We start from the raw sequence: 18029 nt of genomic DNA, 5'->3' as shown, positions 1-18029 counted from the left end.
CAACCACAATCCAGATCCGCTCCACCCGCCAATGACGCCGCAACCCGGATCGCACCGCCGCCAGCCAAAGCAGCTCAAGCACCTCCCGGACCATGCCTGACCTCACCTACCCGGAGCGGCGGCTCGCGGGAGCGACGAGGGCGAGAGGATAAGGCCCTCTCACTTTTCCCATGAGTGTCTTCATCCGAGCTTTGGGACGGGATGGCGCCGTTGCCAGCGTCGGGCAACCTCCGCGGCAGCTGCTGCCGGAAGGATTCGGTCGCCGGTCGCCGCCTACCCGGCTGGTGTCTCCATCTCTGCTTCAGAGCTGAGAAAACACAGCAGAGCAGAGGAGGACTACACAATTGCAGTCTCTATCAGTCAGTTCTGATTGTCCATCTTTTTCCACTGCCTTGTGCTAATTGCTACGTACTGTTTATTCATTTACTCCCTCCGTTCCTAAATATAAGACCTTTTAGAAATTCCACTGTGACCTACATACGGATGTATGTAGTCATATTTTAGGATGTAGATTCACTCATTTTGCTCCGTATCTAGTCTATAGTGTAGTCTCTAAAAGGTCTTATATTTAGGAACGGAGGGAGTATTTATTTAGCCGAACATGTGCATTCAGATTCAGGACAAACTTATCAGCAACATTTCATCATCTTCAGGAGATGACTCCCGATAGCTGTAGCTGTTAGGCACACCAATCCAGATGATAACCAACATGACAGTTGAAAAACCATTAGCAGTAGGAAACATGTTTTTGGAGACATCATTTCTAGCTATCCATGTACTCTAAACTAAAGCAGCAACTATGACAGCCATCAAATTTCTAACCTCTCCAGTAAATTTTACAAACTAACTACACATATCACTCCAAGATTGATCGGATTGGTTTGGTGTGTGATTGTCAACCAATGAGCGCTGGATGGCTTGCTTGCTTGGTTTCTCCAGCTCCAGCTTGGTGTACCTGATGTTCATGATCGATCAAGCTGGAGGCGGCGGTGGCGGTAGAGGTCGCGAGCTGGAGTGGAGTTGTCGCGTCTTCATACTTACCTGTTCGGTCTATACCTAGGTAGCTAGGGGTTTCTGATGCCGTAGATCGAGTATCACACAGTCTAGTGTGTATTATCCTTGTTAAATAGAAAGACAGGATAGATAGGTACCTTACCAGCCAATAATTAAGATTTCAGAATTTATCCCAAACAAGTACTAGGATATTTGTAGTGCTAAATTTGTAAGAGATAATACTCCGTAGAAGCCAATTAAGTTGACTAGAACCGAAATAGCCAAATACATGTCCAACAACAAACAGAGTAAACTTATTTATTACAGCAGGAAGTCACCATAGTTCTTGAAAAGAAAATGGTTTGCTCCGCTTAACAGGTCATTAACTTTGATTCTTTAAAAATAAATAAGTCCTAGTGGTGACACAACATAAAAGTACGAACGGCGGGGAACGCATTTAATCGACACGAGCGCAAAGAGGACTAAATTATTCGACGCACTTGATCATGTTGATGAATGGCCATCAACCAATAAGCGGCATACCAGAGTGTGAACTGTGCCATTAGCAAGTTGCAGCCTGTACTGCCTGCACAATAAAAAAGTGTCATGCATTACCAGGATGTGAACTGTGCCACTGTGGAGAATTGAGAAGGAAGCTCAATGCAAGGCAAGTACGACACAATTCATTACCTGGATGTGGATGTGCCGTCTAGACAAACAAGAGCTTGGGACGTCTTGGGTGTTCCCTTGCTGCTTCTTTCCACTTCTGTTTTGTGTCACCACCCACTTCACGATGAAGAGCAATCTCCTGGAGATGTTTGAAGTACTTGATCGCCGATGTGCCGGAAAAGCCATCTAGATCTTTACATAGCAGCCGGAGCGACTTGAGGCATGGCAGAGCTCCATCTTGGATTTCCAGCTCAGTCATCACTTCCACCGTGATGCATAGGTGTTGCAGGATTTTGAATGCATCTTGTCCGATGATGTGCTTGTCCAGTTGAGTTGCAGTCAGCTTCAGCTGCTTCAGGCCGCACATTCTGCTCAGGACAGCAATAATGTCACTGCTCAGTTGATGAGGGAATGAAAGGCACAGTTTATTGAGACCAGCCAACATGGTAACAAAGGGAGGGAGGCTGAATATGCTGTCCCCTTGTAGCTTGAGTGAGCTAAGATAGTAGGACTTGTCATTTTCCAGGGTGAAATTCAGCAAGTCTTGAGACCCTTCACCACTGAGAATGAGTGAGAGTGCATGTGAAGTTGTGAAATTGGTGCCTTCCTCGATGAACCCTTTGATGGCCTTCGAAAGAGTACTTGTGCTGCTGGCATCGGCGTGAGACTCATACCATATTTTCACCTTTGTCAAATGCTTCATATGATCCATGAGCTGTGCAAATCCTTGGCTCTTGTTGCTGTCCACGACAAATCCTGCTACTGTTTCCAATTTGCTGTTGGCTGACAACCAAGCCTGTAGCTTACTCATTCTGCGGGCTCCTACATCTTGTTTGAGCTTGAACTTCCCAAACAGACGAAGTAAACGTGGCAGCTCCATGACTTGTGTTGGCAGAATCTCTATCTTTGTCCTTGTTACATCGAGCGTCTCCAAGAACTTAAGCTTCTTGATATTTTTTGGAAGCGCCGTGACAGCGGCTCCGAGGCTTAGGTACCTCAGCAGCAACAGGCTACTGCATACCAACTTGAGATCGGTATCCCCCAACTGATGGTCATACTCTCCCAGATCCAAAACCCGCATGAGTTCATACTTGGAAAAGTCTAGGATTGATGGGTGCGTCTCGCCGGAGACAGTCAATGACCGGACAAGAGACAAATCATTCACTTCTCTGGGCCTCGCATGATGAAGAGACAGCCGACGGATTTTACTGGGTAGGGGTGGAGCAGACGGTTGATCACACAACAAGGTAAGAAAGTTGTCAGACATGGACTTGCGGATGACAAACTCCAGCATCATGCCATGCGTATGGCATGTCTTCACCTCTGTGCTGTTACCACCGGCATCAATAATAGGTTGGATGATACTCCGGTCAACTAGCTTCTCAAAACAGCTGGCAGCGGCGTCGAGGGCACTGCTGCCTGTAATGTTTCCTGGTGAAAACCCCTCGGCTAACCACTTCCATATGAGGGTTGATCTCCTGATAGGACGGCCACTTGGGTAGGTACTCAAATATAACAAGAATATCCTGTCAACCTCGCTATCAAGGCTGATGTAGCTCTGCACAAGCACACGCCTCATTCTTGCAAATAGCTCATCTCTCTCCAGATGTGTACCCAGGTCAGCGCATAACTTTGCCCATTTCATGGGTGTTGGACTGCCCATGCTTTGCAAGAACCTAGCGGTGGTGACAAGTGCAAGGGGAAGACCATCACATTTCTTGAGCACTGCAGAGCCGAGCTCCTTGGCATCGGGTGGTGGATCGTCGTCTTGGAAAGCTTCCTTGAAGAACAATAGTCTTGAGTGTTGGTCGGCAAGAGTTGCCATTGTGTACACATGATCATGAACAACTGAGCTGCTGCAGATATTTGCCACGCGCTGAATGGTCGTTGTCACCAGAAATCTGCCGCTTAACCCGGCAAAGGCCACTTTCATATCGCGCCAATATGCTGGTTTCCGCAAGTCATCAATTACAATGAAAAACCTAGGTACCCAAATATATAAAACATATAATAAACCAATTAGACATCAATAGTAGATGAAGCAAGCAGAGAAAAATAGAGAATGAATGAGCTACCTCTTGGTGCCAATGCATTGTTTGATGCTTGCCTTAAGCTGGGCGAGACCACCACTGGTGGGCAGGGGAAGGTGGCCAAGCTGCGAGAGTATGTCCTTGAGAACTTGGGCGGGTGCCCAGCTCTCCCCTAGTTTCCTTGGAGGGACCCAAGCCCTTGCTTCGTATTCGTGTTGGCTCTCGATTGCCTTGTACACATGATTTGCAAGAAGAGTCTTCCCCATACCATGGAACCCCACAATGGTAATCACTTTCAGCTGCTGCTCCTGCTGGATAAGATCCAGAATCTCGTTGCGGGGACCATCCATACCCACGGGCACGGCCGTGGATGCTGCTGAATGGCTGCCATCGTCGTCGTCCTCAATTGCAGTCGGCGGCATCGGCATGTCTGTCTGCTCAGACGACAAGGAACGCCTTGGTGAGGAGGTGCTACTGCTGCTAGTGTTGCTGTATGTGACTCTCAGCTTGAATATATCCTCCGATGTCTTCCTGAGCTGCCGGATCTCCTCAGCAAACTTGCTTCGGGCCCTTACCGTCTTCGCCCGGTGGACAGCCTGACACAGTCTCCCAGTGTCTGGGTCGGCCGTCACACGGTGCATGAAGCGGTCGATGCAGTCCTCTATGGCGTGCGCCAATTCACGCACCATGTTGATCCACACCATATTCACATCTTCACGGCGGCCACGGCAGCCGCTGCTGCGATCATCATCCTGGATGACGGACGAAATCATAGCAAACTCGTTCTTGATGTAGTTGATGTCCATCTTGAGATCATTCCTGAGCTTGTGCTTTTCCACCAAGGTATCAAAGAGCTTCGGCACCAGCCACTCCACGAATGAGGTGGCCGCGACCGTCGCCACAACCTCCATCGCTCTTTTTCTCTCTCACTTTGTGGGTGTGTGGGTGTGGGTGTGCGTATGGTTGCAAGATCACATCATGGAGTTTTCACGAATGAGAACATCCCTGTTTGTGGGTTTGGGTGTGGGTGTGAGTGGTGTGCGTATGGTTGCAAGATCACATCATGGAGTTTTCACGAATAAGAACATCCCTGTTTGTGGGTGTGGGTGTGCGTGGTGTGCGTTTGGTTGCAAGATCACATCATGGAGTTTTCACGGGTGAGAACATCCATGGCAGGGATGAAGTTCAGCTAAGCTAAGCTACCTAGACCCGTTAGGAGGCTCAACTGAAAGCACTGTGCACTGCATAATGATTTCCATTGCCCTTGATACCTCAGTAAGCTGCCAGTAGACGAGCAAGATTCAGATGCAACCTTGGGAGGTGAGGAAAACATAAAGAACTGGGGCGGCTTAGAGTTCACTAATCTATTACTAAAGCACTGCAAGCATCCTCAATCTCGAAAGTTGTTCAAACTTATCTCCAGTTTCTCCACCTCATTGATCCAAGCAGTACAGGTAGTAGTTTGGCTCGCTGTGGATGCTTGCAGTGCCAATTTGAAAGAAAAAAAAATTTACGTTTGATGCACTAATGAACTCTGGACCTTTGACGCCTTGTCTCTCGGTTATCAGCCTCATCGGTCCAAGCAGCTGGCGCTGCATTTGTAGTTTATTTCAAATTGTCAGTCTAGCACGCAGTGAGAATCAACTTTGCATTTCGTTCAATAGCCCAATGAACTCGTAAGTCTTTCACACCACATCTACCAATATAGTTATATTTTCACAAGTTTCCACATAACACAAGATGAAAATCACACGCCGTCCAATCAACAGGATTTGTGGAGGATTACTATTAGAAGAAAGCTTAGTAGTAGCGTTGGAATTACCCATACCAATAGCGCTGGTGACAGCGCCACTACTAAAGCGCAACAACTAAGTAGTATCAGTAGCGCTACTGGTAAGGACGGCTAGCAGTAGCGCTGGAAAACAACAAGCACTGCTGCTAAACCAGCGCTGTCACTACACATCTACCGCTGCTAATATTCCTGCTTTCAAATATTTAATTCTCCTTTACGTATTTGTGCATGCTCTATAAACATACATTATTCTCGTCGTATCATATGTTGGAGCCGCCACTCCCTTGCCCTAGCTCTCGCCTACCCCTCGCTTGCTCTCTCCAACAGCCGTGGCTCGATCAGTCAGAGGAGGAAGAAGGAGATTCAGAGAAGTTCGGAGACAGTGGTGGACACAGAGATTTTTCCAACGCACATACGCTTTCTCCTTCCCTCGAGCCCGAACTCGACCATGTCATTCGTTACAACGATCATCCCGTGGGTTTATATCCCCGAGCAAGCGTATTGGGCACGCACCCACGCCTCTACTCGCCCGCGATCTACTCCACGTCCTGCATGCTCTCGCCGCGCCCGCTACACACACGCGTGCGCCCGCGTCTCGCGCTGAGCAGCACCAGACGATCCGATCGCGCCGCACGGCTCGCCAACAGACACACTCACACTCTACCCTGGTGCACGGACACGCCCATGCACCCAACGCGCGCACACACGCACGCCCTGGTCCTCGGACCCGACGCGCCCAGCATGTCCAGCGCGCGCCCATACCCGCACTGGACGTGCCCGGCTCGTCGCCGTGGCTTATTCGCCCATCATTCACGCCCTAAGCCGCGGCTCAGAGCAGCCCGGCGTCCTCGACGTCGGCGTCCATCATCAGTGCATGCCCCGCGGCCGGCTCCTTCCGTAGTAGAGGGCACTCCCTCTTAAAATGTCCCCTCACGCCGCACTTGTAGCACTTCCCACGACGGTTGTCCGTGCCGCCCGATGTTGTGCATGCCGTGCCGTCGTTGTCGTCCCCTCCACGCGCACCATCCCGACGCCGCTCACGCGCACGCCACTGTGCCGCGGTGAGCATGAGCTGTTCGCCGTCCGTCTGCCCGCGCCGACACAGCCGCTCGTCGAACGCCTTCAGGCGTCCGAGCGCGTCCTCGAACAGCAATGTCGGCATGTCACAAAACTGCTCCATCCCGGCGACTGCCGCGTACAGGCGATCCGGGACGCAGTCCAGGAGCTTCTTCACCATAGCCGCGTCGTCGAGAGTCGCTCCCAGCCCGGCGTAGCGCGCCGCCATGCCACTGATCTTCCCCGCGAACGTATCCAGTGACTCGTCGCTCGCCATGCGCAGGAGCTCGAACTCCCCGCGCAGTGTGCCCAGCCGTGCCGCGCGCACACGGTCCGCGCCGACGAAGCGCGCCTTCAGGCTAGCCCATATCTCTGCCGCTGTTTTCTTCGCAGCCACCTGCAGCAGAAGGTCGTCGGCGAGCGTCTGGAGCAGATAAGCCCTCGCCCGCTTGTCTTTCTTGGCGATCACCACCGCCGCCGAGTCCTCCGCCGGAGCCACCGCCTCCCAGAGCCCTGCGGCGTCGAGGTCCGCCTCCACCTTGATGGCCCAGGTGGTGTAGTTGTCCCCCGTCAGCATCGGGACCGATGTCGCCATCGTCGTCCCCGTCCCGCCGGAGTACGGGACCAACGCCATGTCCGGCGAGCCCTCCCGTCACCCGAGGCTCTGATACCAATTGTTGGAGCCGCCACTCCCTTGCCCTAGCTCTCGTCTACCCCTCGCTTGCTCTCTCCAACAGCCGTGGCTCGATCAGCCAGAGGAGGAAGAAGGAGATTCAGAGAAGTTCACAGACAGTGGTGGACACAGAGATTTTTCCAACGCACATACACTTTCTCCTTCCCTCGAGCCCGAACTCGACCATGTCATTCGTTACAACGATCATCCCGTGGGTTTATATCCCCGAGCCAGCGTACTGGGCACGCACCCACGCCTCTACTCGCCCGCGATCTACTCCACGTCCTGCATCCTCTCGCCGCGCCCGCTACACACACGCGTGCGCCCGTGTCTCGCGCTGAGCAGCACCAGACGATCCGATCGCGCCGCACGGCTCGCCAACAGACACACTCACACTCTACCCTGGTGCACGGACACGCCCATGTACCCAACGCACGCACACACGCATGCCCTGGTCCTCGGACCCGACGCGCCCAGCATGTCCAGCGCGTGCCCATACCCGCACTGGACGTGCCCGACTCGTCGTCGTGGCTTATTCGCCCATCATCATACACATACAATAATCTCGTCATACCATCATCATCATCATTATTATCCAACACAAATATCATCACATCTCGAAAATAGCGATACACAAGTCATGTCTCGAATAAATGCAGTTGCATGGTCCACAAGTTTCATCATCTCTATCTAAACCATGATATAGAAGAAGGGAACGATCAGTATGAGCAAGTGCGCGACTATGTAGTACTTCTTGAGGCACTGGTTTCGCTTCCTCTCTTGCCGTAGCATCCACCTCAAGTAACTATTTTCCACTTTGGCTCTGCTGTCGAGCCTTTGTGGTTAGCGCCCGGGTACCTGTCCACCCGAACCTGAGCGTCTGGCCAGTGATCGTACACTCCTCGAACCATCCAAGTGAATACGGCCTAGCAGTCCTTCGCCATCTCCGATCTATGTACCTGCATCATAAGTTGATGAATTCAACGATAATATGCAGCATAATGTATTTGAAAAACACAAAGAGGCATAGTTAGTAAAATACAAGCAACGTATAGTAAACATAAATAAAAAAGTTCCTCATACCCAAACTAATTAACTAGAGCGATCTATGCTGGTTCATAGAAAGACAATAGTACTAAATAAACATACATATTGTCATCGTCTGTCAATCCTCCATGTCGGCGCTCCAATCTTCATAGCCAGGGAGTAAGCACCTGAGCTTTGTGAAAGGCTTCAGGTCCAGACGCTGAGCGATTAGCAGTGTGTAGACATTATCCCGCCTCATTGGCCAATGGTAGAACATCCCTGTTTTTTCGAGGACCTCCTTCATGATCACTTGGGCAAGTTCACACTGTACGTGATAAAACTCAGCTCAGATTAGATGATCCGGTGTCCTTCCTATGCTTGTGGCCCAGTTGACAATCTTGGCATCGCTGGAAGTAGCTGACATGCGAAGGCATTGATTATACCTTCGGTACTCGATCATGTGATGCATGAGGTAGAATCCATCAGCCTTACTATCGCTCGGTTGTTGGATGCAGCAGAAGTAGGTCTTATGGCCGAAAACCGGCCCTTTATTCCTATACTTTCTCACCTTGATATATCCACCAGTTATGCTGAAGGTTAAAATGGCACTATCGAGAACACTCTTTATGTGAGTGTAATCCCTTTTCTTGATGTTCTTCGCTGAGTCCAAGTACACAACATGGGAGTATTGTGGGTACAGACAGATGAGGACGCCTCCCCCCCCCCCCCCCCCCCCCGCTATGCAAAATAAGTACACCTCAAGTTAGCCTCCATGTTTGCAGAGGAATGATTAAAACTTACGAAAGGATACCCGCGGATGACTTACGTGGGATGATAAAGAAGGAGAATCGTTTCCTTGTCCTTATTAGCGATCATGAACTCGCCCATGTACTTGCTTGCATAGTCATGATGCTCTTTGTAGACTGCCAAGAAGGTCTCGTGCATATAGTTCGGGTCCACGACGCAGATATATTCTATGTTCTCATGCTTGATGACGTACTTGAGATATAGTGCATACATGCAGATGAACTGAAAATTAAGCTTGGTCATGTGGAACATGTCGTAGATGTAGTCAAATTGCAGGATGAACTTATCCATGGGCATCCTCTCGACGTATAACCTCCCACCCGGAACCTGAGCCACGTAAAGCGGATATCCTGGTTTTTCCAAGATGAGAAGGCTTTTCTCTCTGGCCAGCACATCATCATGAAGTCTCCTTAGGTCATTGTTCAATATATCTTGTAGCGTTTTCTCGGGTAGGATTGGGTGGCCGGCGACATGGAAACGCTCCACACCTACTACAGGGATTTTGTCTACCTCCCGGGCCTTCAGAGGCAGCTGGCTGCTTGAAGCAGCTCTGGCGCTTTTAGAGCCTTTCTTGTCTGGTCTCCTCCTTTGCTTCTTGACGGGTGGAAGTAGTGATCCCACAATACCTTCACTAACCACCACCCTCAGTGTCATCAACCTAATCAGTGGACGACCCTCGCATTGTTCTTGTTGGTTAGAGGCGACATATGGAGGCGTCTCCTGCGAGGATTGCATGAAGAGAGACTTTTTGCAATCAGCCTTAGGACGTTCCGCCTCCGGCAAATCAGGCAGCATCAAGTCATCTCCACGCTCATAGCCTGAGTCATAGTCCCGAGCATCATCATGGGCGGTATTGATATACTGGTTAGGGTCATCATCCTCCTCCTCCATGACATCATTAACATTTGCTTCTTCGACGAGGCGACGCCATCTGGCACTAATGGAGGCTTTCCCTCGCGTCGTCCGCTATCACCCACCACGAAAGGTGCATGTAATTGGGTAGGTGGGGTGGTGTTCATACCTTGTTGAGGAGTTGTCATTGGTGTGTTACCGGGCGCCTTGACACGAAGAAGAGTCTTCGGCCAAGTCAAGAACCAGCTCTTGCATGCGCCAATCCGTTTAGGGGTCTCGTCATCATCGACTTGTACTGGAGGAGGCAAATCCTCGAATCACGCTTTGACACTAGCCACACAAAGTTTGAAGATGCTATGGGGCATCTGTAAGTTATGGAACATGTGGTCCTTCAGCTTCACGATCGTTGCCTTTCCCATATCCACCTTCTGGCCATTAATGTCATACAGTAGGGTGCACGGGGTTTCGCCGGCCTGCGAAGACATGTCTATGAGGTCAAACATCCGAAAGACAATTGAACTGAATGCTATAGATATGCTGGTCAAGAGGGTATGGCACGTAATTACCATGAGGGCGTCAAGCTCATCCAAAGACGAAGCCCCGCCGAGCACGCCAGAGACAAAGAATGGGATGCTATGAACAGTAGCGGGACCAGGTACGGAACCATGAGTGGTGGCGTGAGCAGGTGCTGGTGGTGCGATGTTCACCCAATTGCTCCCGACGTATCTGGGAAGGGGAAAGTTCGTTGGCCTTTTATATGGATTGTTCTTCATCCATTCGATAATTGTCGGAATCAAGCTCGTAATGGAAGAAGTGAAGTTAGCCGTGACGTCAGCTACCGCTGCACTGACCCTTGCATCGACTACCTTGACCAACTCTTCTTTGGACTCAGCTTTGGTCTTATTGACCGCAAACACCACTACTAGAAAAAAAGCTATTAGTGGCGCACCATAGGTGCGCCACTATTATCACGCCACTAGTAACAAATACTAATGGCGCACCACATGGTGCGCCATTACTATGCCCACAGGTGCGCCACTAGTATCCTTGGTTACTAATGGCGCACTGTTGTCCGATGCGCCACTAGTATATTTATGAAAGTGCGCCACTAAAATGCAATATAGTGCGCGACTACTATGAAAATCAGCACGAGCCCAGCGGTACTACCGCTGGTCCCCAAGCGGTACTACTAGTGGGGCCATTCACTAATGAAAGTTAGTAATGGCGCACCTTCTAGTGGTGGGTCATTAGTAAGGTACCCTCACTCACTGACCCTCTAGCGGTACTACCGCCAGCTCAAGTGGTACTACCGCTGGGGCCATTATTTTTTTTTGCTTTTTTGATATTTGCACAGGTTACAAAATACATTACCACACAGAATATAAACAACAGATTTATCAAATACAATAGAAGATTAGTCTTCGAATACAATTCATCATATTAGTCTCCGAATTCAAAATACCGAATAAAGTTAGAACATTACAAGTGTCGAGACCGCGAGTAGCGAGTTTCTCTTCACATTACAAGTCGATATCTAAACTACCATCACATAGAAGAGGGTTGCGGTCACGATGAGCATCATCATGATGAAACTGATCTTCATCCGTTTCCTCCTCCGCTCCCTCCTCTCCGCCGCTAGATAGCGCGCGTATCTAGCTTCCGCCTCCGCCCTAGTGGTGTACCCTTTGTAACTGTTACCGCTGAAATAGTGAACCTGTCTCCGACAGTCCTCCCAGTCGTCGTAGACTCCGGTAACCTCACCCTTGTACACAACATACGACGGCATCTCGATGCACTAGACAAACAAAACGTTAGTAGCAATTCACAGATAATATATAAGCATCGATTACATATAAGTTGAACGACTGTCCAAACTAAAGAGACATACAAGTTCATTAAAGTTAATTTACAACATGAGCTAATCAATATTTCAGAACTACATAACATCAATACTTTTGACTCGTCTCAGGGACCAGAGCGTGGATGAAGCCGCCGTCTTTCGTGATGGTCATGAATGTGCGGTCGTTGTCAGCCTGTATTTGTAGCGTTGTATTTATTTCACTGTTGGACGGTTGAAAGATGAGGTAGAACTGCCCCGATCTAGGAAAGACATCTTGATAGATGATTTCCACAAACTCCGACTGGATGCGAAAGAATTCTTGTCTGATGTCCTGGTCCCGGATTGCCGACAAGCGTGCGGACCATTCTTTGAGATCATTTGGTAGCATACGGTGATGCTAGTCCCGTACGATCGCCCGCATGTGAAGGAGGGCGTAGTAGGCATCCTTCTGACTGCCAGGCGGCTGCTTGACGCACGGGAACGTCGTTACGTGGGTGAACACATGCTTGCCGTACCTACAAATTGGCCTCCTGAAGGTGCCTCCAGATTTGGAGTAGCCGGGGAGAGCATCATCAAGAACTTTCTTGATATTTGTGTAGTCTTTCTTCGACTCATGGTCCGAGTCAAAATACGTGGCCATGGAATATTTCGGGCTTAAGTGGATGAGTGTGCAATGTGTGTCACTGCACAAAACACGGAGTTTTAGGGAAAAAGAAAGATCGAAATCTAAGAAATCATATGTTACGGGGCGATGAGGGGATGACTTACTCGGAAAAGTAAGGCACGAGGAAGTTATCCTTATCTGCGTTCGCCAGAATGACGCCTTCGAGGTATGAACTCATGACTTGCCGGTCCCCAGCGCTACCCAAGATCTTGGCACGCATGTAGAAGGGGCCGACTATCACGATGTCCGGGGTCTTGTCTCTAATGATCCGCGTCTCCATACTGAGTGAAAATAGCCGAATGAAGGTGTAGTGCAGCGGATAAAGGTTAAGCATAGCGAAGATGTCATCAAACCGCAGGACGATCATACGCCCGATGTTGCTATGGACAAAGCCCTTGCCCTCTGGCACCTTGGCCACGAAAACCGGGTATGCCACATCATTCTCGGAGAGACGCCGCTTCTCCATATAAAGAACACCGTCATGCAGACTCCGCATAGCACTGGTTGCAGCATTGAGCAGATTAGTCGATAGCATCGGCCTACCCGCCACATGCACCCTCGTCTCAATATCCTTAGATATTGGTGGCCCGTCCTGAGCACGGATCGTACTCGCTGCCGGCTGGTCGCACCCTTGTTATTCTTTCTTTTCCGTCCCTTCTGCTTCTTCTGCTGTAACGGGATCGAGTTCTGCTCAGAGACCACCTTCTTGAGTGTGTTGGGGCTGATAATATTTCACACCTCGGCTATTTGAGTCTCGGTGAAGGCGGCAGTTGGAGGCGTCTTGATACGTCTCAAACGTATCTATAATTTTTGATGGTTTCACGCTGTTATCTTGTCAACTTTGGATGTTTTGTTTACCTTTTATATATTTTTTGGGACTAACTTATTAACTCAGTGCCAAGTGTGAGTTCCTGTTTTTCTGTGTTTTTGACTCTTTTCAGATCTGATTTTGGAACGGAGTCCAAACGGAATAAAATCCCCGAAATGAATTTTTCCAGAACGGAAGAAGATCGGGAGGCTTGAGTGGCAAGCAAGTGGGCCCACAGGGGGCCCACAAGTCCTGTTGCCGCGGCTAGGGGGGAGGCCGCGACAACCAAGCTTGTGGCCCCCCTGGCGCTCCACTGCCCTAGGTCTTTGGCCTATAAATTTCCTAAAAATCCAGAAAAATCAGAGCGTCCACGAAAACACTTTTCCGCCGCCGCAAGCTTCCGTTTCCACGAGATCTCATCTGGAGACCCTTCCCGGTGCCCTGTCAGAAGGGACGTTGGAGGTGGAGGGCTTCTTCATCAACATCATCGCCCCTCCAATGACTCGTGAGTAGTTCACTTCAGACCTACGGGTCCGTAGTTAGTAGCTAGATGGCTTCTTATATCTCTTGGATCTTCAATACAAAGTTCTCCATGATCTTCATGGAGATCTATCCGATGTAATCCTCTTTGGCGGTGTGTTTGTCGAGATCTGATGAATTGTGGATTTGTGATCATATTATCTATGATATATATTTGAGTCTGTGCTGATTTCTTTTATGCATGATTTGATATCCTTGTAAGTCTCTCCGAGTCTTGGGTTTTATTTGGCCAATTAGATCTATGATTCTTGCAATGCGAGAAGTGCTTGGTTTTGGGTTCATACCGTGTGGTGACCTTTTCCAGTGACAGAAGGGGCAGCAAGACACACATCGTGTTGTTGCCATCAAGGGTAACAAGATGGGCTTTTATCGTAGATATGAGATTGTCCATCTATATCATGTCATCTTGCTTAAGGCGTTACTCTGTTCTCATGAACTTAATACACTAGATGCATGCTAGATAGAGGTCGACGTGTGCAGTAATAGTAGTAGATGCAGAAAGTATCGGTCTACTTGTTTTGGACGTGATGCCTATAGATATAATCATTACCATAGATAACGTCACGACTTTGCGCGGTTCTATAAATTGCTCGACAGTAATTCGTTCACCCACTGTCTACTTGCTTTCATGAGAGAAGCCACTAGTGAACACTACGGCCCCCGGGTCTATTCACACCTATCGTTTCCACTTTCGCTTTTACTTTGCTTTGTTTTTTGTTGCTTTTAGTTCTCACTTGGCAAACAATCTATAAGGGATTAACAACCCCTTCATAGTGTTGGGAGCAAGCTCTTTGTGTTTGTGCAGGTACTTGTGATATTCCTTCACTGGATCGATACCTTGGTTCTCAAAACTGAGGGAAATACTTATTGCCGCTGTGCTACATCACCCTTTCCGCTTCGAGGGACCACCAACGCAAGGCTCCAAGGCAAAGGGGGAATCCTTTGCATATTTTCCAAGGAAGTCCCTAAAGGCGTAGCCGTAGCAGAAGGATTCTTGGTGCCGTTGCTGAGGAGTATCAAGACAAGAATATTCTCCCGTCAGCACGCTTGTTTCTGGCACCGTTGGAAGGTCTTTTGTTGCAGTAGCAAAAGTATTTGTGGCGCCGTTGCCGGGGAAGGAGAGATCTATGCAAGTAGGTCTCACAAACTCATCTCTTGCATTTACTTTTTTTTCCAGTTGCCTCTCATTTTCCTCTCCCCCACTTCACATTTGCCGTTTTCATTTGCCTTTCTCCTTTGCCTTTCTCCTTTGCCTTTTTCTTTTGCCTTTTTGCCATTTCCTTTGCCGGTTTTCTTGCTTGCTTGTGTGCTTGTTTGTTTGTTGAAGTAATCATGGTTGAAAACACCAAATTTTGCGACTTCTCGAATACCAATAATAATGATTTTATTAGTACTCCGATTGCTCCCGCCACTAGTGCAGAATCGTATGAAATCAACGCAGCTTTGCTGAATCTTGTTATGAAAGAGCAATTCTCTGGCCTTCCTAGTGAAGATGCCGCATCTCATCTCAATACCTTCATTGAGCTTTGCGATATGCAAAAGAAAAGAGATGTGGATAATGACGTGATTAAGTTGAAGCTTTTTCCTTTCTCGTTGCGAGATCGCGCAAAAACTTGGTTTTCTTCTTTGCCTAAAAATAGTATCGATTATTGGGATAAGTGCAAAGATGCTTACATATCCAAGTATTTTCTGCCGCCTAAGATTATCTCCTTACGCAATGATATCATGAATTTCAAGCAACTTGATCATGAACAGGTTGCACAATCTTGGGAGAGGATGAAGTTAATGATTAGAAATTGTCCCGCTCATGGCTTGAGTTTGTGGATGATTATACAATTATTTTACGCTGGCTTGAATTTTACCTCTCGCAATATCTTGGACTCCGCCTCAGGTGGAACGTTCATGGAAATCACGTTAGGAAACGCTAGAAAACTCCTAGACAATATCATGACCAACTACTCTCAGTGGCACACTGAAAGGTCACCTCCTAGCAAAAAGGTACACGATATAGACGAAATTAACTCGCTTAGTGCTAAGATGGATGAGTTGATGAATTTGGTTGCTAGTAGAAACGCTCCTTTAGATCCTAATGACATGTCACTATCTTCCTTGATTGAGAGTAGCAACGCTAGTTTGGACGTTAATTTTGTTGGTAGGAACAATTTTGACAAAAACAATGCTTTTAGAGGAAACTATGTTCCTAGGCCTTTTCCTAGTAACTCCTCTAAACATTATGGAAATTCCTACAACAACATTTATGGAAATCACAACAAATTACCCTCTGATTTAGAGAGTAATATCAAAGAGTTCATCAACTCTCAAAATATTTTCAATGCGCCCATACAGGAAAAACTACTCAAAATTGACGATTTGGCTAAGAGCGTTGATAGGATGTCTTGTGATATTGATGCTTTGAAAGTTACATGTGCTCCTCCCATGGTCAACTTGGATGAAACTTTGAAAGCTATGCGTGTCTCCATGAATGAGAGCAAAGAAAGAACCGCCCAAATTCGCGCTAGGCATGAATGGTTTAAAAGGGTGCGTTCTAGTGATGCAAATCACGAAGATCTTAAAGTGTTTGGTGTGACTCCTCTTGAATCTTTATTTTTGCTTGTCAAACCTATTGATGAAGGGGCTGGATATGAATCCACTTTGGTTGAAAAACGCCCCAATGATTCGGAGTCCACCTATCTTGATGATAAAGGAGTGGAGAGTGGAGTAGAAGAAATCAAAATTTTGGGTAGTAATGAAACTCCCACTTTGGATTTCAAGAAATTCAGTTATGATAGTTGCTCCTTGTTTGAATGCATTTCTTTGATGCAATCCATTGCAAACTCTCCACATGCTTATAGCCAAAGCAAAGCCTTTACCGCCCATATCGTAGATGCTATGATGAAATCTCTTCAAGAGAAGCTCGAACTAGAAGTCTCTATACCTATAAAACTTCATGATGAATGGGAACCTATTATTAAAATCAAGATAAAAAACTATGAGTGCAATGCTTTGTGTGATTTGGGTGCTAGTGTTTCCGCGATTCGAAAGTCTTTATGTGACATTCTTGGTTTTCATGAGATTGAAGAGTGTTCTCTTAATTTGTATCTTGCGGATTCTACTGTCAAGAAACTTATGGGAAGGATCGATGATGTTCTTATTGTTGCAAATAAGAACTATGTAGCCGTGGATTTCATTGTACTTGACATATATTGCAATCCTTCATGTCCCATTATTCTTGATAGACCTTTCCGAAGGACTATTGGTGCTATCATCGATATGTAGGAAGGGAATATTAGATTTCAATTTCTCCTAAAGAAGGCATGGAGCATTTTTCTAGAAAGAAAATAAGATTCCCTTATGAATCTATGATGAGGGCTACTTATGGTTTGAGAACCAAAGATGACTATACGTGATTCCATCACCTTATGCCTAGCTAAGGGCGTTAAACAACAGCGCTTGTTGGGAGGCAACCCAACGAATCTATCATTTTTCTTTCTGTTTTGTGTTTTCCACACTTTCATAATTCTGTTATGATTGTGTTTTTTGTGTTTCTTTTTGCGTTTGTGCCAAGCAAAACCGTTATGATTAGTCTTGGGGATGATCGTTTGGTCATGCTGGAAAAGACAGAAACTTTCTGCTCACGAAAATAATTTTCATTTTTTTTCTTCTGTAAGAGATTTTGAGTTGATTCTTTTTTCTGCTGATTTCTACGCAAATTCTTCAGACTGTCGTAATTTTTCAGAATTTTTGGAGTACCATAAGTATACTAAGTATACAGATAGCTACAGACTGGTCTGCTGTTAACAGATTATGTTTTTGTTGTGTTGGTTGCTTAGTTTGATGAAACTATGGATAGTATCGGGGGGTATTAGCCATGGAAGATTGAAAATACAGTAACCCAACATCAACATAAGTACAATTTAAGTTTGCTACAGTACCTAAGGAAGTGGTGGTTTGCTTTCTTATACTAATTTTATCACGAGTTTCTGTTTAAGTTTCGTATTGTGAAGTTTTCAAGTTTTGGGTGAAGTTCTTATGGACAAAAAGATAAAGAGTGGCAAGGGCTCAAGCTTGGGGATGCCCAAGGCACCCCAAGATGATTCAAGGATGCCGTAAAAGCCTAAGCTTGGGGATGCCCCGGGAAGGCATCCCCTCTTTCGTCTTCAATCCATCGATAACGTTACTTGGGGCTATATTTTTATTCACTACATGTTATGTGTTTTGCTTGGAGCGTCTTGTATCATAGGAATATTTTATTTTTGTTGTGTCACAATCATCCTTGCTG

The 18029-nt window shown here is 47.5% G+C and overlaps 1 protein-coding gene across 1 annotated transcript; it reads right to left on the bottom strand.

Annotated features, from left to right (window-relative positions):
- Positions 1-1223: 1223 nt before the first annotated feature.
- On the bottom strand, positions 1224-4961 carry LOC123407985 (disease resistance protein RGA4-like). The gene is made up of 3 exons (XM_045101228.1): positions 3738-4961; positions 1684-3644; positions 1224-1579 (listed from the first exon to the last, which is right to left on the bottom strand). The coding sequence occupies exons 1-2, from the start codon at positions 4601-4603 to the stop codon at positions 1703-1705; spliced, it is 2808 nt and encodes a 935-aa protein (XP_044957163.1). The 5' UTR covers positions 4604-4961; the 3' UTR covers positions 1224-1579; positions 1684-1702.
- Positions 4962-18029: the final 13068 nt, after the last annotated feature.

This window comes from Hordeum vulgare, chromosome 7H (genome assembly GCF_904849725.1).
Source record: "Hordeum vulgare subsp. vulgare chromosome 7H, MorexV3_pseudomolecules_assembly, whole genome shotgun sequence".
Lineage (NCBI taxonomy): Eukaryota > Viridiplantae > Streptophyta > Magnoliopsida > Poales > Poaceae > Hordeum > Hordeum vulgare.
The sequence above is the reverse complement of the archived record's forward strand: the minus strand, read 5'-3'. Positions and strand labels throughout refer to the sequence as shown.

Coding starts and splice junctions, on each gene's coding strand:
- LOC123407985 (XM_045101228.1), bottom strand. CDS start 4,603: ATGGAGGTTGTGGCGACGGTCGCGGCCACCTCATTCGTGGAGTGGCTG. Junction 3,645..3,737: donor CAATGCATTGGCACCAAGAG/GTAGCTCATTCA, acceptor TTGGGTACCTAG/GTTTTTCATTGTAATTGATG.